The sequence below is a fragment of the Drosophila pseudoobscura genome, chromosome X (assembly GCF_009870125.1).
Source record: "Drosophila pseudoobscura strain MV-25-SWS-2005 chromosome X, UCI_Dpse_MV25, whole genome shotgun sequence".
In the NCBI taxonomy this organism is placed as follows: domain Eukaryota; kingdom Metazoa; phylum Arthropoda; class Insecta; order Diptera; family Drosophilidae; genus Drosophila; species Drosophila pseudoobscura.
The window spans coordinates 6269093-6291865 of NC_046683.1; the positions used below are offsets into that span (position 1 = coordinate 6269093).

At 46.7% G+C, this 22773-nt stretch overlaps 5 protein-coding genes across 8 annotated transcripts; 2 read left to right on the forward strand and 3 right to left on the reverse strand.

Annotated features, from left to right (window-relative positions):
- Positions 1–9784: 9784 nt before the first annotated feature.
- Positions 9785–12110, reverse strand: Tom40 (Translocase of outer membrane 40). The gene is made up of 4 exons (XM_001355122.4): positions 11830–12110; positions 11311–11573; positions 10821–11238; positions 9785–10746 (listed from the first exon to the last, which is right to left on the reverse strand). The coding sequence occupies exons 1-4, from the start codon at positions 12011–12013 to the stop codon at positions 10607–10609; spliced, it is 1005 nt and encodes a 334-aa protein (XP_001355158.2). The 5' UTR covers positions 12014–12110; the 3' UTR covers positions 9785–10606.
- A 541-nt stretch (positions 12111–12651) lies between these two features.
- Rab39 (RAS oncogene family member Rab39) lies at positions 12652–14753 on the reverse strand. 3 transcript variants are annotated; one of them, XM_001355121.4, is made up of 3 exons: positions 14029–14426; positions 13131–13691; positions 12654–12915 (listed from the first exon to the last, which is right to left on the reverse strand). In XM_001355121.4, the coding sequence occupies exons 1-2, from the start codon at positions 14134–14136 to the stop codon at positions 13143–13145; spliced, it is 657 nt and encodes a 218-aa protein (XP_001355157.1). In that variant the 5' UTR covers positions 14137–14426; the 3' UTR covers positions 12654–12915; positions 13131–13142. The 3 variants fall into 3 exon arrangements, with proteins under 3 accessions (XP_033240323.1, XP_033240322.1, XP_001355157.1); XM_033384432.1 differs by lacking the exon at positions 14029–14426 and adding an exon at positions 14664–14753 and having other exon boundaries at positions 12652–13691; XM_033384431.1 differs by having other exon boundaries at positions 12652–13691; positions 14029–14425.
- Positions 14754–15057: 304 nt separating this feature from the next.
- Pdp (pyruvate dehydrogenase [acetyl-transferring]-phosphatase 1-like protein, mitochondrial) lies at positions 15058–16968 on the forward strand. The gene is made up of 4 exons (XM_001355120.4): positions 15058–15198; positions 15279–15780; positions 15844–16411; positions 16489–16968. The coding sequence occupies exons 1-4, from the start codon at positions 15085–15087 to the stop codon at positions 16724–16726; spliced, it is 1422 nt and encodes a 473-aa protein (XP_001355156.2). The 5' UTR covers positions 15058–15084; the 3' UTR covers positions 16727–16968.
- LOC4814839 (uncharacterized) lies at positions 16962–19781 on the reverse strand. 2 transcript variants are annotated; one of them, XM_001355119.4, is made up of 3 exons: positions 19461–19781; positions 18904–19398; positions 16962–18811 (listed from the first exon to the last, which is right to left on the reverse strand). In XM_001355119.4, exons 2-3 carry the CDS (start codon positions 19082–19084, stop codon positions 17298–17300), a joined length of 1695 nt encoding a protein of 564 aa, XP_001355155.3. In that variant the 5' UTR covers positions 19085–19398; positions 19461–19781; the 3' UTR covers positions 16962–17297. The 2 variants fall into 2 exon arrangements, with proteins under 2 accessions (XP_001355155.3, XP_033240320.1); XM_033384429.1 differs by having other exon boundaries at positions 18904–19781.
- A 132-nt stretch (positions 19782–19913) lies between these two features.
- On the forward strand, positions 19914–22766 carry NELF-B (negative elongation factor B). Its single transcript, XM_001355118.4, has 3 exons — positions 19914–20164; positions 20228–21526; positions 21601–22766. The coding sequence occupies exons 1-3, from the start codon at positions 20042–20044 to the stop codon at positions 21949–21951; spliced, it is 1773 nt and encodes a 590-aa protein (XP_001355154.1). The 5' UTR covers positions 19914–20041; the 3' UTR covers positions 21952–22766.
- Positions 22767–22773: the final 7 nt, after the last annotated feature.

Here is a 22773-nt window from a genome sequence, read left to right on the forward strand (position 1 = left end):
TCTGTAGTTTCGCAAAATTTATGACTAGCCGAAGTCGGAGTCGGAACAAAGCCCTTGATCAGTGGCTTGGGGACGGTAGATGGTAGATGGTAGACAGACGACTCAATAAAGTCTCAATTGAATTGCTGACAATTGCAATTGCATTTCAATTGCGTTTTCGATTGCCGCGCGGCTTATCAGTGGCTCACATTAAACGCAGAGAAACAAACAAATAAACGGGGAAAAAGAACTCGACGAGAAACACACACAAGAGCCAAGGAAACTTAAGCGAAATGTTAACCGATAATAGCCCACAGGTTGGTAAAGCAGGGGTGTGTTTTATGTGGGGATCCCAGATCCCCGGCTATCAGCGGGCGTGGCAACAACGCCCAAATGTCGCATAAAATAAACATTTTCCAAATTGACACTTTCGATTCAAAACCAAACACTCAATTGCAGCAATGCCAGCGACACCAACAACGACACCAACAGCGACTACGACAACGACTACACCATCATCAACTACAACAACCACAACAGCAACAAGAAAGGAAGGAGAGCGTAGCATCGAGAACCGAGGCTATTGGTACCCTTGAAGTTACATTCTTAGAATAGCTGTATCTTTTCGGCTGAGTTATCTAAGGAAACTTTAATTTACGTTTGCTTGACTTTTTTCTTAAAAGTTCTTCTTTATTTTCCATTAAATGCTTCTGCCAAGGTATATGATATCATGTTCCATTCCACGGGACTTCAACTTGTTGCAGGAAATGCACATACTTGAAAGATTCGGCATAAAAATAGGACATGCCACCAGAGAAGCTCATAGCGAGAAAGATAGATCGATTAATGTAGAACATATACACCTTATAGAATCGCTAACAAGTTCTTGCTTATTCAAACAAACAGCGGTACAAGTCATCATACCGTGTGCAAGGGTAACAGAACAGAGCAGTGAAACAGCAACTATGGTTGATGTTGTCGTTATCAACTAAAATTCCTTGCATCGACGCACAGGACACAGGCACCCACACGGAGAACGAGGTACAGAGAGAGAGTGGAGAGTGGCGAAGATAAGAAGAGGGGTCGGAACGGGGGGGTGAGCAAGTGGAGTGGAGCATACAAAGCCAGCGCCAACACTGCCACAGTCAACGCCATGACCATTATCGGGAACCTCAGCCTCCGTCACCCTTTGCTACCAACTCCAATCCTTCCCCCCCAAACTTCCCCAACTTTCCCAAACCCTTCCTTTTAGCTCCCACTTGCAACTGCCATCGAAGTCCTACTTCCACTCCTGCCTGTCTTTACCGCATCGTCATCGGCATTTATAAACTGCACACAAAACACTGTCCAACTGTCCTGCACAGCCAGAACTTTCAGCTGCTGGACTTTTGCTTCGATTTGCAGCGGGGGAGGGGGATATAGGGGTTGGGGTGTTCGGGGTGTTTGGGGTGTTTGGGTGTTTGGTTGAGGCTGACATGTCGATTCGATTGCTGGTTAACTGGAACTGGAAGCTCTGAAGAACCATAGCTATTATTATTGCTATTGTTGCTTAACTATGGAACAAATTTGAGGGATTTTGTGGACTAAGTCATTACATAATCACTATTATATATTTTCAATTAATTGGGACAGAAGAGATTGAGATATTCGAGAGTAATTTGATTTATATATTTAATGATTGATTTGTAGAATGGGTTATTCAAAACCAACTGACGGACTTACAACAAAAGTCCAACAAAAGCCCAAAAAGAACAACTCCAATCGTTTGATGTTTCATTACCATACAATTTGGTCGCATTCCGTTTTAAGCGCAAACTAATTCGGAATATAAGATTTTGAATATTAAATACCTTCTTTGTTTTGTCACCTAATTCGAAGATGAATCTAGACATAATTAGTCAATCCCGGACTGTCAGGAGCCAATCGCAGCATAATCCCGCTCCAATCTACTATCCTGACTATCAAACTAGTCCTTTGCCGTACATAAATTGCTGCTCGAGGCGATCCGAGCAAATCTAATAAAAGCCATTCTGATGGCATTTTTGTACAACTAACGACCGTTTCAATGCTACTGTAAGTGAAGACGATAATGCTGATGACGACGACGACAACGTGAACGATAATGAAGCCATGCACATGCGGTCCAAGCAGTACACAGCCACACACAGAGGGAGGGGGGCGGGATGGAGGGGTGCCTGGGAGAGTGACAGAGCCACGGCCACAGTCATGGCCACAGCAATACCAATGCCCGGCTGTCGTTGGCCCTCGATGCCGACCTCTCGCTGGGTCCAACCTTTTGGTACTCCTTTCTATACGGCAGCAGAGGGTATTCAGTTTTTGAGCAGAAACAATATCTGTAGTTGATGTAAATCAATCGGATGATTTTTTCACTGAGCAGAACAAAACGGAAATATTAAAGCATTAATATTTGTATATAATACCAGGGGCAAGCCCCCGGCACAGCCGCAACACCCGCCAAAATAAATTTTCAGGCGACGACGACGAAATAGAGTTATATTAATATTCAGTTTCCTACGAATCCAATGCCTATATTATATTAAAAACAAGTGCTATGCAAGGGTATCAAAAGTTTCATCTTCGATGGTTGGGCTAGTCTTTTTCTCTGGTTTTTGCTACTGCTGCTTCTTCCGACTGGCTGTCATCCCTTTTTTTCTCCCACAACACACAGCGATGGGGGGGAATGGAGAAATGGAGAGTGTAAAAAGAGAAATTCCTAAATGAACGATATAAATTGTTGGCAGCCACAAATAATGAAAACACTTTGCGGTCATTTAGCGCTATTTGAAGCTCGCTCTCACACTCTCTCGCACGCCCACCCACCCATACACGCATGCTGTTGACAGTTATCCCTGTCTGGGTGCGGGTGTGTGTGTGTCGGTGAGAGTGCAAGTGTAAGAGAGAAAGAGAGACAGCGAACGAGTGGGCGAAAGAGATGAATGGATAGATAAATGTTGGGTGCCTTCCACAATCCATCCGACCGCCTGTCTATCCGTCTGTGTGTGACATTTTTTCTTGCCCTTCTTCGACCCCGTCCAAAGTCTATTGCAATTTGAAAATGACATACGAAGTCCATTAAGCGCACAAATGTGCAGCGAACGCAACAACATCAACAAATCCATGGAACTCTACTGTCCAGTACCGCTCTGTACTATGTGCTCTGTGCTGGTTTTGGCCTGTCCCTGACTGTCCCCGACAAAGTCCTGTCCCGATCTGACCCCTGCCCCTCCTAATCCCCGCCTGATGAGCGAACGCCTGCTCGTTACATCGTTCCGTAGCCGGTGGTACGGGTCTCAGACTCGATTCAGATTCGGAGTCTGATGCGGACTCAACCGTAGAGCCGGAGTCGGAGTTGCCGGACTGCCAAATCATGTTCATCAATACACGAAGCACAGTGGATAACCAATAAAAAGGCCAGTTTTATATCACACTATACTATTTTAAACTAAATGTAATTTAAAAGCCTTTATATTAAAAAACAGAATAAATACTTGTACGTTTAGGCATCGATCCTACACGTTTTTGTTTGTTTCACTGCACTGTAAAGGTGGCTTCAGTAGATTTTTATCTTATACATTTTAATTTTAGATCAATGCAAGCACAAAAGAATCCAGGCTATCAACTCGACCCTACTTTAAAGACTCAATGGCTCTGTCATCAGAGCCAGTCATCACTGTACCCACACACACACACAATATAGGTACGTTGAGCGATATCATTAAAGCTTGAAACGTTTGTTCCATTGATAATGAACATTGAAAACTTTCAAATGCAGACAATTGAATCTTAATTTTCCGTCACTATGTGCCAGGGAACAGCATCGGGAGGAAGACGAACCCAGACCCCAGTCCGGCAGCCGAATCGATTACCGCATCCTCCATGCATCAATGTTTGAGCACAATAAACATTTATTTATGATGTAGCACATATTTTTATTCCATTTCGATACAGCTTCCACAACTGTCCTTTTTTTTATTCTCTTCTCCCCTCTGTGTGTGTCTCTATTTTTCGTTCATTCACGATTCCAATCGAGGATGTTTAATAATTCTTTTGTTAAGGCGTAGGGATATGCAGATATGGAAAATATGGATTTGGTTTCGATAATTGTATAGATTATACAAGCAAATTCTATCTGGTGTATTGAGGCATTGTATTAGATACAATTTCAATGCTTAAAACTCATCCATCAAGCTAATTCTTAGGGTTTCATGGGACACCTGACCACCTAATCCACGACTCAAATGTGCACAATGAGCATTTATTTATGAACTGGCTGTCCACAGCCACAGATACAGATACAGTAGAGACACCTACAGATACATCCCCGCTGCCACTGCAGCAATTTGCCAATGCAAAACGCATTGTGCAAGTATATACTTAGAAGCCTTCCCCTTTCGGTGCTGCCGTTGCAAGCTCCCCAGCGGAGAAACATGCAAAATAATAATAAATTCTTGGGGCAAACAATGCTGACAGGACATCTCAAATACACTGCTCGTACTCGAAGTTCCATACAACTATAAGATACCCAATGCTTAGAGGATTACATACAATATATGGGAAATGATTGTGTAAATACATTGTCGGATCGCTACGATTATTGACACTATCGGCACTATTCATAAGTGCAAAAAGCTGCGGTGGAAAATGCTTAATATTATACTCTACGATCACAGGGTATAGACCGAAGAAGAGAAAGAACGATGTCAACGGCTACTGATGCTGTTGGTGCTGCTGCTGCCGTTGCTCCTGCTAGTGCTACTGATGCCCTTGACTGCCCCCAGGTGGCACCTGTCGCTGTCAGGTTTATGAAGTAATTGAGGCACAAATGGTAATCGGAGCCGCTGCCAGAGCAGCATCGTCCTGGCCAAACCATGCGTGACACAGGCAGCAGGCAGCAGACAGCAGACAGCCAACAGCCAACATCCAAGACCCGGCAGCCACGCCTCCCGCTCCCAGGGGCCCAGAAGCAGGGGTCTTCTGACTTCCGTTTACCGAATGACAAATAGGCGTATGAGCAATGCAGAGATGGCATCTAGCCCCCCATTCATTATGCATTACACGCCGACTTGCTTGGGAGGATCTTCAGCGATTTTTCCATTAAATTACACCGAGCACTGACAATGGCAGACCTCGGGAATGGTAATGGCAATGGAAGTGGAAGTGGAAATCCGAAAAAGAAAACCATAGTTACGCCACGAAAAATGTTCTCATTCGTGGCTCATAATTGGCCCCCCAATGGCGGCGGGGGGGTTACGGGTTACGGCAGTTGGGAGGGAGTGTTAAAGTGGTAAATATGTCAGCGGCAGTCGAGATATAAATTCTCGTTAAGTAGACGCGCACACGCAATGCCTGGGAAGAGGGGGCTCGCGCTGGATTTGAGGCGAAATTAGGGGTTCCAAGAAGATGAAGATGTGCCAACGGGCAAAGGGGCAAAAGGTGGCATTTGGTCCGGAGTGCAGAGGCTACAGATGGTGGCTGGCGGGGGCATGGTGGCCAAGAAGAAGCACTAGGGAGGCAATAATCGGTTGGTCTAATCTAGCTGCGCTTGAATGATGATGATGTGCCACGCCCCCCCTCCACACACTCACACACACACACACATGAAAGCCTTAATTACAACGTGCCAAGAGTTAAGCCGAAAATTTCAGCTCAGAGGGCAGGGGCATGGGCCAGAAGACTACGAAGAAGAAGACGAATGAATTGTGTGGGGAAGAACATTTTTGGGAAGAACACGTGCGCACATGTGCAACTTCCGTTAAAAATCTATTGCTAACTTTCAACAATTCACAGACACAAACGTGGCCAGACGCACACATAGATACTCCTCCTGGGCCCCCGCCCCCGACCCCGGACCCACACACACACACATATAAGGTGAAGGTGTGCGCTTTGGCTGTTTGTGTAAGTGAGTTAGAGTTTCCTGCAGCTGTCGTGGCAACTTCCGGCTGCTGCAACAACGTTTACGTCGACGCCAAAGTCCATGTCTTTCCCTGCACAACGCCGTACACACCACCCCAAGGCACAGACCCTGCCGCTCCCCCTGCCGTTGCCCCACTGCCTGTGTCCTTCTTCTATCTCTTGCATGACGGCTAAAACACTTATTTGGCTTAAGGCTAAAAACTCAAAGCCAAAAATAGCAATAGCAACAACAACTCAAGAGAAAGCATAAACAAAAAGAAAGCTGCACATATTACAGTGCCGAATCCTTTGATACCCGTTCACCGAACCAAAGATCTTCAATATTCTCAAAATTTGAGTAAATTACAACTTTTAAATGATTGTTTCGAAAAATTCGAAGATTTGTTCTTATTAAAGCGAACATTTTTTAATATTTGGCGCCAACCCTCGGCTCACTCGCTTCGCTCTCTAGCGCCTATGCAAGTAAAATATCTGGCCACGACGACGATCCAAACTTGTAGAGAGATACATACTATATAATACATATTAAATGGAATCGGTTTTCGTCGCCCATCCGATTATACGTATGCATATTCTTCATAGCGCCGGAAATTGTGCAAACTTCTGAAGCATATACTCATAATGCTCCCCTGAAATATTTAAAAGAAGACACCTAATGAAGACCAATGGCTTGCATAAATTTACTAGTTTTTCAGGTGTTCTATTTAGAAGTTAGCTAACAGAAAGAAAAGCCCCTTTCAATGTCTCTTTTTTGGTCTCTACCTCTCTCCCCACATTGCTGTATAGAGCATCATTTTCTTTGTGTTTGCGAACCTGTACCCATCGCTGGCATGGCTGCCCCAGCATTTTCCTCTCGTGCATTTGTAATCAACGGACTGGTAGATAGTCTGTGAAGTAAAGTAAGTAATACGCATGCTGCTCTATGTGTGCTTAAAAAATTGCACAAAGTTCGAGCTCTCTGTGTGCCCCGTGTATAAGTGGGTGGACGAGTGCCGGTGCCAGTGCCGGTGCCAGTGCGATTGCGAGTACGAGTGGGTGGTGTGTATGGTGTGTGCCTGTCTCAGTCATAGAACTGTTGCTGAAGTCACGTAATTCAAATAACTAAAGTTGGCGTAAATATGCCGAGCATACAACAGCGCTCTCTCTCCACTCTCCCGGCACTCGCTTGCAGCAGCATTGGAGTTACGTTGAGTTACTGGCGAAACACAATTGCTTATGCACTTGCTTGTTGTTCTTGTTGTTTTCTTGTACCGACTTAAAGCTCATTAATTTAACTAATTTTTTTCGTACTTAGACATCGACGTCCGTGATGGACACAGAGGAGAAGAACGACCAATTCATTTTGTCCCAGATACTATATATGGCTTGAGCACATTCAGATATTATCTCGGCACTGTTTCAGATGATCGAGGATACAGATTTTTGTGTCCTAGAGACACAGTACCCCTCTATACTATTAAAATGAAAACACTTTGTAGCTTAAGTGTCGCCACAAACTCGTAGGATTAGAGAGGGGAAGGAATAGCTGCTAATTACTTTCCTAAGCCCTTTCTAAGGAGCTGGGGGTTAAGGAGAAACATATTTGAAATGCTTATTGCGCTTTGTACAGTTTGGCAAGCACTTAAGCTGCCCGCTACTGGAAGCCCTTGACGCGCCCTGCTTTATGAGACATTCCCCAGCCCTCGGGCAGGACTTCGCATTGCATGCGATACGCTTACGGAGGGTATATCGATACAAAGAAGACACTATTTACACTATTTAAAAATGATCAGAATTAAGGGTTTTAAGGATTATAATCCCCCTTCTATTTCATACAGGATACAGTATATGCTAAAAGCGCATCGGCACCACAATAGGCCTTTTTGATCCTGCTGAGACTTCTTATCTTCTTGTATAGCACTCAAAGGAGCGACTAGTCTACAAGGGTATCTGAGGACTCGGCCCTCTTGGTTTTTTCTTGTTCTTTAATTAGTTACCCGATTTTTCTGCCCCCTTCCCCGAGATTGCGGCGGCTACTTTATATGTTAATGAGTTTTTCTTGTTCTTCTGACACAGATTTCCCTTGTCTTAGCCATGAGTGAAGCGCCTGCCTCTGCTGCTGCGTCTGGTTGGACCAATTGAATTGGAAAACAGCTTTCGCGGGTTACATAATGCACACACACACACACGCGGAGAGAGACTCGTAAGAGTCCGAGGAAAAGAAGCAGAGGAAATGCTGAAAATTTCACAAAATACTAGTATGAAAGTCGCCTCGCTTCGCCATCCTGCTTATCGCTGAAATGGTTTGGCAGGGCATGCCCCCTGGAGGAGGAAGGCAGCGGTGGGGGGAGCGTAGGGGGTGTATGGCAAAGCGGCCGCTTTTTGCCAAAGTTCAAATTGCATTTGGTGGAACAGCAAACAGGAGAGCGAGGGAGGCGGGAGAGAGCGAGGAAAAAAGACCAAAGACCGAAAAGAAAATGTGGAAAAGCAAAAAGCATTTGATAGACAGAGAAGGGCCGACAGGAAGCGTACACACACACACACACACAGCTGCAATGTGTATGTGTGTGTCGATGTGTGGGGCAGGCAACATTTTCTTATCTAAACAATATTGCGACTGCTGCACTTCCAAAGCGACTGCAACAACATCCACTCTCCTCTGGCTGATTGAACAAAGTTTGCTTGCATACATTTTGTCGTTGGAGTTTTTGTCATATCTACTTACAGGGTATACCAGGGTAGATCTGCGCTGAGGCAGCTGCGGCAGCATTGCCTATCGTCATCGCAAATCGTTTTTTCTGTCGAACTCTTGTCGGCTTGTTGCTGTCACACAGTGTCGTCAAATCTCCATTCCGGGCGCTCCATTCCAATCGGCGATAACATGTTGGGTATCAAATAGTCGGTCGGAATTCCACCTGGCCTCCATGGCTGCTCGCACACTTTCTGACTTGTGCCCTGCAAATGAGAATATGGCAACACAATTTACTTTTTGTGGTTGTTGCTGCTGTTCTTGTCCACAACATGTGCTGCCAATGACTCCATGGACGGAAAATGGAGCCAAAATGTTGGTCAAGTTTGTGGGAAAAGTCTTAAAGGCTACACGAAATGGCCCAAATTACGGTTTATTCAGGAATAACAGTTTTAGGGTAACTGTGCTACGCTACGCAGTACAGTTTGAGCAGCTGCTATAATTACAGCTTTTGTGCCTTCTATAGTAATACAGTTGTAGAAGCTCTTCAACATCACAGTTTGAGGAACATGGGCAAACACAGTTTGGTAGCTGATCGACACAAAAGAGTACGATAGGCCTAAACCAGCTCAGAGATGGATTTCTGGGCCTTCTGGGCAAATTCTTCTTCACTTACCGATCCTTACTTCTTACTTCTTCAACTTCCGACCATCGATCTTGCTACTGATCTCCGTGCTGCAACCTTCAGCTACTCTCTCAAGTTGTTGGATCGGATTGATTCGTTTCGGGTATTCTGTCGCTTTTTTCTTGATATTTTATAAAAGGTCACAATTTCCTGGTGACCTTTGAGCCCGCTGGTCGCTCGCTCATCTCCTTCTGGTAAGTCCATCGAATGTGTTATGGCGTGTAAATTGTTAAACATTAATTATATGGGAAATCTATTGTGTTTTACGATCAGATTTTGATGGTCAATAAGAGATCCATTGCCTATTTAACGCGCATGCTAAACCGTCTAAGAGGACAACAAAAAAATTGTATTTAAATTGTTTATTTTTCTGTCTTTACTAAAACCTATTTTGTTGTTGTTCGTAGTTCATTCTTGTTGTTGCTCTGTATCTTTCTTTATTTTAATGCTTGGGAAGCGGCTATATTACAATGTAACTGAACCATTTCCCATCTTTAACAAATGTAGTAATGGACTTTCTTTTGTAGAGTTTTTTTATTAGTGTTTTTTTGTTTGGTTTTTTTTCCCTCACAACGTTTTGGCGCTAACGTTTCGTCTCTTTCTTCCTTTTCTCTCTTTCTCTTTCTCTGCGTCTGCGTCTGTCTCTTTCTAGGCGCGCCACAAAGGTAAAAGTTGGTTTAACAAAGTTTTTTGTTATTATAACTAATTGTTAATTTATAAATTATAAACTTAAAGCAGTTTCGTTACCAATTTTACAATGTAACATACATTTAATACGCATTTATTATTAACTCTTTTCATTACGGATTTTGAAAACTATTGATGTTCCTGATATTCTCTGTGTGTACGTGAGTGTGTGTTGCGTGTGTGGTCTTGTGGTTGTTCTTGGTTTGCTGGCTGTTTGATTGTTCAAAATAAATGCGTACGTTTCTTCTCCTTTTTCATCTTCTAGGAAGCAACTTAAAATGTACAGCGACAATTCTTTGTTGGATGTGTGCTTTAAAATGTGTGGAAATGTGGAATATTCCTAGATACCTAACTGAAAACTCTCTCTTTTAGAAGAACGAAGCAAACGATGGTAGCGGCGTCGGCGGCGTCAGCGGCGGCTTAATCCCCATAAGCTTAAACAAATTTTTCTGTTCTTCGGTCTTTTGATACATTGCAGATTGTTGCAGACAAAAACGCCGCAAGGTACATTTCGAATTAATCAAAAGAATTGTCTGTGCTGGTGGCGGGTGGGCAATGATGTGCTAAACTTGACTGGATGTGAATGTGAATGTGGTTCGGGGGGCGGGGTCTGTGGCTAAAATTTGGTTAACGGGTGCTGCAGCTACCGGTTAACCGATCATCAGCCCGCAGCCCAGTCTAAAGTTGTTCTTCACATGGTTCATGCGGCCGCTCAATAAGAGCGTGAATGGCAATGGCTGCAGACGCTTCTCCAGCACCCCCGAAATATGCCAGTTGGTGTCAATAGAGCCTACAAGGAAAGGCACCAAACAATTATTGCATGCTGTCCATCCGAATATCGGAAGCATATATTGCAAGACTTACCTCGGAAGACCAAATCAGCCTTGGGCAAATCAATCTGATAGGCTACAGTGGCGACCGACTCTTGCATGCGCAGGCTAGTTTCGACTTCGGCACCAATCTGTAGCTGTTCACTGGCCTTCTGGTAGAAACACAGATGCAATCCACTCAGTCCCAATGTGCCGGACCACGTCGTGTTGCCGCTTGTGTAGCGGCCCAGGGCTGAAACAAGGGCAATCTGGCGTCCGGGCACATTCGGCCCATACTGATAAGCTATCTCGGCGCCCAAGGCAACGGCTGGAGTCACCGACTGCAAATACTGGCCAACGATTACGCCAGAGTTGTTGAAAAGATTTGGATTGGCCACGGTGAGCGAGCCCGTGAAGTCGTTGCCACGATAATCAGTTGTCAACTGTGAGGCCACCATCTTCGAGTCCTGGACCTGCAACATTCCAAATGCATAAGAGACTAATTCTGCCAAATTCCAGCGCATTAACCCACTCTAAAGACTTACCTGCGAGGCAAACTTGCAGCGAACGCGCGGCGAGAACTGGTGAATGACATTGGCATTCAGATTGCCGGATGGATCAATGTCGCCTAGGAGCACTGGGAATGCCTCGGTGGGGCTAAACTGCTTGGTGCCCACGTAGGTGGCGCCGAAGCGGTAGCCGCTCGGCACCGTGTTGCTCATGTTGATGGTGTGCGAGACCTGGAAGTGATTGCTGAGTCCCTTGTTCAGCATGATTTTGGCTCCCTCGAAGGTTACGGCCTGTATATCTGCCGGTGTGGATCGGTCACCACAGGAGAGGAGAAAGGAGAAGGGAATTGGTTAGTTGAATGAACAATGGCCTGATAATGCATAATCAAAGACAACAGCACACACGCACACACACACACATACGCACGCACCGCGGTCCCCCGCTCACATGTTGTAGGTTATGTCATCAGACAGCTGAGGGTTTTTTCTAACCGCCTCGACTTTGGTCTATGAAAATGCGCACATTATGTAGTTGATCGACTGCGATTCGTTTACCTTTGCATTTTTTGTGCAGTTCCTCTACGGTTCCGGGATTCTCCAGAAAAATATCCTTCCCGGCAGTGTCGGTGGGGTCGCTCGATACCGATGTTTGTGTGGGTGAAACCACCGGCTCGGGGAGACTCAGACCGGCAGACACGCTGTTGCTTTTGCCTGAGGATGCCGCTAGCACGTTGCCCATTTTTTTTAATTTTAATTTTAATGCAAAAAAATTGTTAAAAATATTTTTAAGCAACACGCGCGATATGCCAGAAAGTTAGAGATGTTAAATGTTTATATAATATATCGATATATATTATTTGTTGATAATTTTGGTACGTAATTTGTTGCGATATTTCATCGTCTAATATCGATTCGATTCGAATACCATCCCTGTTTTCATCTGCTCATATACGCTGAGAAAACTTTTAAAAATCACGGAAACAGCCGCACATGATAAACCAATAAATCTACTGTTAATCTACTACTGTCCTTGTCTATAAGAAACACCCCCACACCCACACAATCCCCCACTGATAAATGATAAAAAGATGAGCATTGCGAGTGTATATCTTTCTAAGACCCACAACAAGAATCAAATACCCGAAATCAAACCACTATTTCAAATCCAATCAAGTTCAATCCTGATTAATTCATTGAAGTCGCAAGCCACAAGATCCTTTTGATCTTTCAAATTCTCTTCTATGAAAACACTTATCATATGGTGTACATTCCATTCCATTCCATTTGCAAATATAGGTACCCCATACAGATATTTCATCCTGTAAGCTATATAGTGCGTACAATACCGAGTAAAAAGGAGTAAGCCAAGAAATAGAATATTAATAAAAACGTTTATATTTCAAGTTCAAGTATATTATGTATAGCTTTTCTTTCGTATTTCGTGTATATAGAGCCTATGTCTGGTATGATTTTGGAGCACAGAACCTCTGCTATGTATGTGTAAAGCTAAACAGACCCTTTTTCCGAATGACTTGGATCCGATGTTATTGATTGAAGGGCTCACAAAATAGTTATACCAGTACCAGGGGGTCGGGGTTGGTGTCGGGGTCACCCAATTATGCGATTTGCTTAAAAACGAAACTAAAAATAGTTTTGTATTAATGTAACGAATTAGTGATTTGGTTTTTCAGCTAAATTAGATAGTTTTAGGAGTGCCTACGGTTTTGAAGGATGGACAGGGACCATACAAAAGAATTCGACAAAAAAAAAATGTACAAGAGATAGGGAAAAACTATAGAAAACACAAAAAAAAAACATATAGCGCTGGGTAGACAAACAAAACAATCAAAACGGACCCAAAAAACGAATCAACAACAGGAGGACTTCTCCGGCTCGGCCACAACGAGATTGAAGTCGAGACTGTTGGGCGTCGCGAAGCCGGCCTTGATGCCGTCCCAGCCGTCCTCCGCCTTGTACTCGCCGGAGCGGATGCGGGCGTACACCTCCTGGGTGACCATGCGAAAGGCCTCCTCCACATTGGCTCCGGTGCGCGCGGAAGTCTCAACGAAATGCAGGCCATGCTGTTTGGCAAACGTCTGCGCCTCCTCTGTGGACACTTCGCGGTGGCCGCCCGCATTGATGAGGTCCAGCTTGCAGCCAACCAGCGCGAAGACGGGTCGGTGCGGCTCGATGTGGCGCTGGGCCTCCATCATCCACAGGGGTATATGCTCAAAGCTGGCATGATTCGAGATATCATACACGAGCAGAACGCCGACTGAATTGCGATAGTAGGATTTTGTGATGGAGCGGAAGCGCTCCTGTCCGGCAGTGTCCCACAACTGTAGTTTGATTTGTGTCCCATCCTTCATCTCGATGAGGCGGGCAAAGAAGTCCACGCCCACTGTCGGATCCGAGAGCTGCAGAGGAAAAAGGTCAAAAACATTTTTAAACTGCGCGGGCAAACGATTGTGCATGGTATGGCAGCTCTGGTCCTGTACAGCGGTGTTGTTGCCTTTCATTATCAGGCGAGCTCTCACACACACCCACACCCACACGCACACGCATGAGGCAGCATCTGAGCCTGAGAACCAGCCTTTGTCTTTTTTTTGTGAAATAATCATTGAATTATGTAAGAAAACGTATTAAATGCATCTGTTCAACGATCGCACTTGACACACATACGCACACACACACCGTAAACGCACACAAGGGAGACATTGGACATGGGACTGGGACACATCTAGGAATACGAACCTCGGCAAATTTTCCATCTGTAAAGAATTTAAGCAGCGAACTCTTGCCCACTGTACTATCGCCAATGAGTATCAGGCGGAATTGATACTCGAAAATGGGCTCGACCATACTGACTGGTGCAACGGCCCCTTTGGTGTTTTCTAATCTTCGGCTAAGACGCAAATTATATGTCGTCCTTGTTCTTTTGTTGTTCGGTCAGTGGTTGGGCCAGCCCATGCTCTTTGCGAAACTGGATGAACTGCACGGCTACTGGTGCACACTTGTATTATTTATAACTAATTAACGTTTCGGTGCTCAGGTTAGTCGCCAATTATAAATATACTACAAAATATTCAGCTGCCCTGACTTTGTTTTGTTTTTTCTAACAAAAACTGTGACTGTGTGAGTGTGTGATAAAGCGAAGGGTTGCCAGAGTGTGGAAGCCATTTAGAGTGCACTCCAATAAAGGTGCTGTTAAGCGCAATACAAACTACCCACACAATGGCTAATTTACACTTATCTCATGTACTATCTTCCTGACTTATTGTTTTTTGTTTTGTTTTATTGTATAAGAAGATCATATGAAATGATTGACTAAATCACAGATTCTTAATATTGTTAATCGTACTGTTAAAAAACGTGCTGTTAATGCTCACTGGTCAGCTGATATGGTAGCTCCTGCCAACTGTCACACTGACAGTTGCTCGATTTATATTAATTTTACGTTTGTTTTTTGTCCAAATTGCTTGGTTGCCGCAACACAAATGTACAAGTTCGATATTGAAGGAACGGCTGCAGTAACGAAATACAATCGCACAAAAACAGTCGGAAAAAGGCGCCCATAGATAGCCAGCATTTAAGCCAGAAAGTGTGCTGCCGGGTACGGTCCGTACTCCGTATCCGCCGTCTCCTTCTCCGTCTCCGTCTCCGCCTCAACACCACACACACTCAACGTGTGTGCGCTGCGCAAGGTTACCGAACAATATTATTACCGTTTACCGTTAATTATAGCTGCAGCAGTGTATATATTAAAGCATATACACACCTACATATATGTGCCGACACTCGCCTACATAGATGTTTAAGTTTGTGCTAAACGACGCCGCTACCTGTGTGCGCAACAATGTGCGAGACTTCAGCCTCAACGCTCTACGTCTCCTGCCGCACCTGCCTCAGCTGAGTCCCTACGATGTAAGTGGGTGGAAAAGGGAGGCTGTCCATGTCCATGTGTTAAAATTTCGGTGTGCGTGTGTGTGTTTTGTTATTTGCAGGTGAATCTGCAGCTGCGGGAGAACGAATTTGTGTACAACTTCCCCGTGGATGGGATTGTGCGCAGCTACGAGACGAACCAGTTGGGCTCCAATTCCCCATGCGAGGACTCCCGCACCGAGGCCAGTCTGCTTCACAGAAATGGCTTCATTTGCGGCATATTCGATGGCCATGGCGGCGCCGCCTGCGGCCAGGTTGTGTCCAAGCGTCTCCTGCGCTATGTCTCTGCGGCCACGCTGCCCCGCCAGGTGCTCAAGGAGCACATCAAGCAGAACTGCAACAGCCAGTCCTTCCTCAAGTGTCACAACGACAACGTGGACTTCGTCAACGAGATCAAGCCCATCTATGAGCACAGTTTCCAGAAGTACATCAAACAACTCTCCCAGACACCGCAGCGGGACGTGGGCAGTGAACTGGTGCATGCCTTTCTCCAACTGGACGAGGCACTGTCGCACGAGGCGCTGGCCACCATCGATGTGCGCACCATGGGTGTGGCGCTGTCGGGTAAGCCGCCTGCCTGCCGGCTGAGCTTCCTGAAATATTGATAATTGAATTTGATTTTTGTAGGTGCCGTGGCGTGTCTGGTCCATTTGGAGGGACTGCAACTGCATGTGGCCAGCACTGGGGACTGTGGCGCCGTTCTGGGCGTCCTCGATCCCCAGACGAGTCAATGGCAACCAAAGAAACTCAACATCGAACACAATGCTGACAACATGACCGAGGTGAAGCGCATTCTCGACGAGCACCCCAAGGAGGAGCACGACACGGCCATACGTAATGGCCGGCTGCTTAGCCAGCTGGCGCCGCTGCGCGCCTTTGGCGACTATCGCTACAAATGGTCCCTGGATATCATGCAGAAGAAGGTGGTGCCCCTGATCGGGGAGCAGGCGATGGCACCCAACTATTATACGCCGCCGTACCTGACCGCCCGGCCCGATGTTCAACAGCACGAGCTGAGCGTCAACGATAAGTTTCTAGTCATAGCCAGCGATGGCCTGTGGGACTTCCTCTCGCCCAGCGAGGTAGTCAGCCTCGTGGGGGAGCACATCAACTCGAAGAAAATACTGGAGCCAATGCGACTGCCCGAGGGCAATCCCACGCTCCAGCAAATCTCCGATCAGCTGGCCGAACGCAAGTGAGTCCGGTTGCTCCATTTGGTTTTCTAAAATAACTAAATTCGAATCCCTTGATTCGTTCTTTCCTCATTTGCAGAGCTGGTCTTACACGTAAGCCGATCGATCAGAATGCTGCCACACATCTGATCCGGAATGCACTGGGTGCCACCGATTATGGGATTGAGCACTCGAAGATCTCGTATTACCTGTCGCTGCCCAAGGATGTGGTGCGTCTGTATCGCGATGATATCACAATCACTGTCATTTACTTCAACACGGAACACATAGCCCGGCTCCGAGATGCCGGTACTGGGATCAGTGCGCCGGCAGCGTGATCCCCCCGTTACAGACTTGTTTTCTTTCCGCTCCGCTTGTGTGTATGTATATTTATTACCTGTACCGGCCGGTACCCGCCGCCACTATCTCTCTCTGTTTCAGTGGCCCAACTAAAAGCCTAAAGCCCAAAGGCTGAAGCCTATAGCCTATAGCCTATAGCTAATCCCTAGGCTAAGTGTTTGCGTTTAAGTTTGTTTCACACTTCTTTGGACAGTAAATCCTTTCACTCTTAAATCGAGAATCAAATCGGTTTATTTTACAATTACATTCAAATTACAATTGGGTTATATATAACGTTTCTTCTTATGTATATATATATATATATGTATGTATATATATATATTTGGGGTACATAGAGTATGTGTGTTTGTGGGATTTTCTAAAGCTAAAATGAAGAGAAACTAGATAGAACCCTGTGTAGATCCACAGAGCTTAGGCAAAAACTTGCAAACTGGTAAACGATACGATCCTAAGCCTATACACAATGATTAAAACTAAGCAACTACTACTGGAGTACAACTATTAGCAAGAGGGGGGATGGGGGTTGGATGTGGTCATCTATCTGGTTGCTTAGTCTTTGCTATCGTGCTCGGCCGCCTCCTGGCGGCCCACACAATTCAAGAACTCCATCTGTATGTGCGTCACCTGGGTCTTGGAGAAGCACTGCATCTTCTTCTTAAGGAAATCAAAGAACAGATCCAACTCGTCTCGCTTGGCCAGCGCCTGGGCCACATGATAGGCATTACCGTGCTGATCCTCCTCCTTGATCAGAGTGCTGCTGCTGGCCGCACTGATGGCCAACGGTGGGCAGGGTCCGTTTCCAGTCGCATTTCCAGGTCCACCGCCGCCACCACCACCGTTCCCGCCAGCGCCGCCGCCGCCAAGACCGGGTCCCCCGCACGTGAGCGGCGGCAACTGGAGAATGGTGGCTGTGGGCGTGGTAAACGATGTGGTGTTGCACAGCGCCGATGACGCTGCCGGCGAGGTGGTGACCGCTGCGGCATTTAGCGACACAGCCGGTGTGCTGGAAATGGTTACGCTCGTGCTGGTTGCCTCTGTGACATCCACCAAAGAGATTTGCTGTGTGGAAATGGTCTGCTCGTGCCGGCTCGATCCGCCTGTAGCTGCTGCTGTGGTGGTGACCAGCGTGAGATTCTTAAGCTTGCCGTCGGACACAACGGTGCCGCCGCCGAGGACGCTATTGGTGGGCGGCCCATTCACACAGCTGCCTGTATACTGATGATGATGGTGGGATCGGACAGCAACCACGGATTGCTGATGCGGTTGCGGCTCAATGTCCGATATGCAAAAGTCATGGGCATCAATGTAGTGGAAGCTCTTGCTGTGGGTCACATCGTTGCTGCCGTCCACGCCGTCGCTGACGCCCATCTCGCAATCTACATGTGCCCCACTGGCCTCCTCGTACAGGCAAACCTCCTCGTAGTCTACCTCGGTGCCGGTAGCCCCATCTTCGTCCATCTCGTGCTTGACAATATCCACCACATGGCCATGGTGATCCACATCATCGTCGTCGTCCACATCGTCGACAACATCGTCATCGTGGGCGATCTGGGACAGTTCAATGCTGGAAATGCTGCCATCGTGCTGCGACTGATGATGATGGTGATGATGATGCTGCTGCTGGTGATGATGATGCTGGTGATGATGGTGCTCATGATGCTGGGACACTGTGTCGTCCGAGACGCCCTCCTCATAGGCTGTCAGTATGAATGTTTCCGTCTCGTCGCCAACCAATGTGATCTGGGCATCATGATGCGATGACATTCCCGTATCCGACTGACCATCATCGTCTACATCGTCGTCGTCGTCGCCCTGGTCCTTTAGATGCAGCATGGAACCGATGGGCAGCGTTGTGCTTGTGGCACTGCTCGCCTCATAGTTGTTTTGGGTGCGATGCGACTTCAGCTTCGGCTGGTACACGGTCGATAGGAAATCCAACTCCTTGGCATACCGCCACTTGGAGAGACGCCCCTCTATGCACTTGGGTGTACGTAGCCGATACTGATGGTATGTATCCCTAAGGTTCTTCCACTTTCGTCTCACCTCCGGCACAGTGTATTTATCTGGCAGAGCGTACAACGAGAGGGAGGAGCAACAACATAATATAACTCAAAACGTAGGCAACACAGAAATATGAAGCACTGTTTGTACTCACCACCAATCTTTTGGGCCACCTCCTGCCATCCGCTCAAGATGTCCGACCGTCGCCTCTGATTCGGCTGGAGCTTGTAGTTGTAGAGTGCCGGATTCTGACGCACCAGATTGATTAGCGTCAGAATGTCGTCGGTGGGCGCGTTGTCCTTGTGGTATCGTTTCCGCTCTGATGTGGACGACATGTTGTTTTTGTGTGGTCGACTTCTAGTGCTGCCCCCGCTCCAGTAGTCGCATTTACCTTTCCACGCAATCGTTTCGAAGCAAACGGCTTTTTGCTTTTCAGAACTTGCCAGCAATGTTATTGTTTTCCACAGATTGCGGTGTGGTTCCAGACTTTTGTTGGCGAGGTCGCACACTAGCACCAACACTAACGCACACACAAATGGCGCGTAGGTGCGCGCTTGCCACACGGAACACGGCTACGACGTAATCGTAGTGGTAGCCGGAAGTAAACGGAGCCGTCTTCTAGCTATGTCTCCAGCTACGGAAGCTGATGCTGGGGCACATAATAGGTAGATTATCTAAACTCCAAATTGACTGCACTTGATGCTTTTTTACCTCTCTTCTGGCTAATACAGCCTAGTGATGGACTTTATTGGCATTGGCGTACCTGTTACTTATCGCGGATATTTTTACCTCCACAGTCACCGCCTGGAGATAAGCAGATCTTGGCTCTTTGCGGCAGCTCCATGGCAATTTGACTCTCTAAAGACATGCCAGCAAAGAAACATTATTATCATATACAAACAATCACTTTTTTCATTTCATTCCAAATTTAATTGGCAATTGAACTTTAGGACAACGACAGAACGCTAGGGATGGAACCAATTCAGGTAGCGTAGGTGGTACTGGCCACGATAGTTGTTGCCAATCGTATATAAACTAATTTTCATTATTATAAACTACTTTTCTACCATTTTCCCCGAATTGTTTTATGTTATTCAGCAGCAATTTACTGATAAAACTGCAAATTCACGCAATCCACGCAGCCGATACTAATCGAAAACAATCGTTATCCAAAAATGCCTTGGCCGGCTGCCGATAGCACACCCCAATGCTACTCTACAATTGTTTGTTCTAAAAAAAAAAAAAAACTGAATATTAAATTTGCCGCATAGAAAGGTGTTTAATTTATTAGAATGAGCACTCCCGCTAAAAATAACGGCACGGGACTCGAGGACGTTAATATACCGGGTCAGGCGTATTTGCGCGAGGCCCTCACCTCCTGCACGGACCCGCTGAAGGCAATTGAGAGTTTTCAGGTTTGTTTACGTTGCAAAATGAGCGCGAAAAATCGCTGATGCACCTGTCTCGCTTTATTGCAGCTGGAGAATGGGGTGCTGTTGCCGTCGTTACGCCCCATGCTGCCGTTGCTCGACCTCCATGGAGTGCGGCGTTTGGATTTCCACACGTCCCTGATGGAGGAGCTGCGCGACAAGCTGATTGCCCACATCAACGAGCTGGGCCATAAGGAGCCTCGCGAGCGGGACAAGAAGCTGAAGGAGCTACTGGTCAAGAGCTTTCCCGTCGTGCGGGTCAAGTCGCTGCGTCCGGTAGTGATGGCCATCTTAAGGAACACCCAGCACATTGATGACAAGTACCTCAAGATTCTGGTGCGCGATCGGGAGTTGTACGCCGACACAGACACGGAGGTGAAGCGCCAGATCTGGCGGGACAATCAGTCGCTGTTTGGCGACGAGGTCTCGCCCCTGCTCTCGCAGTACATCAGGGAGAAGGAGCACATTCTGTTCGACCACACGAACCTCAATAACTTGTTTTTCCATCCTACGCCCAAGGTTCGCAGGCAGGGCGAGGTGGTGCAGAAGCTGGCCAACATGATCGGAACAAGCGTGAAGCTGTACGACATGGTGCTGCAGTTCCTTCGCACGCTCTTCCTGCGCACCCGCAATGTTCACTATTGCACGCTGCGCGCCGAACTGCTGATGGCCCTGCACGACCTGGAGGTGCAGGAGATCATCTCGATTGATCCATGTCACAAGTTCACGTGGTGCCTGGACGCCTGCATCCGTGAGAAGAATGTGGACATCAAGAGATCGCGCGAGCTGCAGGGATTCCTCGACAACATTAAGCGCGGCCAGGAGCAGGTGCTGGGCGACCTATCGATGACCCTCTGCGATCCCTATGCCATCAACTTTCTGGCCACCTCGGCCATCAAGATCTTGCACCATCTGATCAACAACGAAGGCATGCCACGGGACAATCAAATTCTGATACTCTTACTGCGGATGCTGGCCCTGGGCCTCAGTGCCTGGGTGATGATCGACTCGCAGGACTTTAAGGAGCCAAAGCTGGACTGCCAGGTGGTCACCAAGTTTCTGCCCGCCCTCATGTCGCTCATGGTGGACGATCAGTGCCGCAGCCTGCACGGGAAACTGCCTCCGGACGAGCGCGAGTCGGCATTGACCATCATTGAGCATTCGGGGCCGGCGCCCGATGCCGTTGAGGCGTACATTCAGGAGAGCGCGGTATCCAGCATTCTGGCCATGTACTATACCCTGCACACGGCCCGCCTCAAGGACCGTGTGGGTGTGCTGCGCGTCCTGGCCATACTCTCCGCCTGCAAGGATCATCGCGCCTACGAGGATCCCTTCCTTCACTCCCTGGTGAGCACTCATGGCACTCATCCAACATTACAGTGGAAGAATACTAATCGATCATCGTTCACACGTTTTTGTAGATCGCTCTGCTCATTCCGATGAGCGATGAGTTCTCCACCGAGGACTTTTGCACCACCCTCTTCGATGAGTTCATCTTTGCGGGTCTCACGCGCGAGAATGTCACCTCGCGCCACATGCTGAAGCTGCTGTGGTATGTCCACAACAAATTGCCCTCCTGCCGTTTGGGCACCCTGATGAAGGCCATGCAGCCGACGACGGCCCACAATGAGCATGTGCACAAGCTGTACGAAACGCTGACGGATCGTATTGCGGGCACGCCAGAGACACCGGTGGTGGAGGCACCGCCAGCCGACTTTGATTCGCCATTGAAGTCGGTGCCGACGCCAGGACCGCACTACAATGCGCAATAGCCAGAGGCCACGGTGGTCGCGGTAACAGCGGCTGTCGTCGGATGATGGACAATCAAAGAAGCTCTAAAAAGAGTGATACATTGGATAATTCTAGTGCTAATTCTCATTATACTGAGATGATGATGTGGCTTTTACAGCCCTTGCAGAGAGAAAGAGAGAGGGAGAGGATTAGCCGTAGAATTTGTTGGGGAAGCTCTCTGGGGAAGCACTTGCTGCACTTTCTATATGATAGATCTTATAACCAATTATCAATCATTCAATTCATTAATAGCCACACGTCCGCCATATGTCTGTCTGCTTTTAGAACTAGTGCGGTAGGCTTCAGATTCAGGATCATATCACGCCAATATACAAATAGCAGCTGCCTTAACTTGTTCGTATTTTTGAAAAACACAAAAGCAATCAAACAAATTGTAGTTAAATCTTAGAAACCAATCCAAATTAATGAATATAGAACACAAGACATATAAATATATACATATACATATATGTATAACTAAACGATAGATAGATAGATACGATCTGCAGGGGAGTATTTCCATCTCTTCTGGGACACCGCATGAGCCTCCTTTTCTGTTTTGTTCTTATTCATACGTTTATCATACACAATTTATAGAGCGCATATATAATGAAATCTTTTGGCAATTGGAGGATATATACATATATATATTTATATATAGATATTGGCATTTGATGGGGTCGCACACAAATGGCCAACAATTGTTTCAACTTATTATGTAAACTGTTACGCGAAACGTAATCGATTGATTAATTCATTTTAGCAAACAAATAATATATACTAGAGTACAAATCTATCAAGCT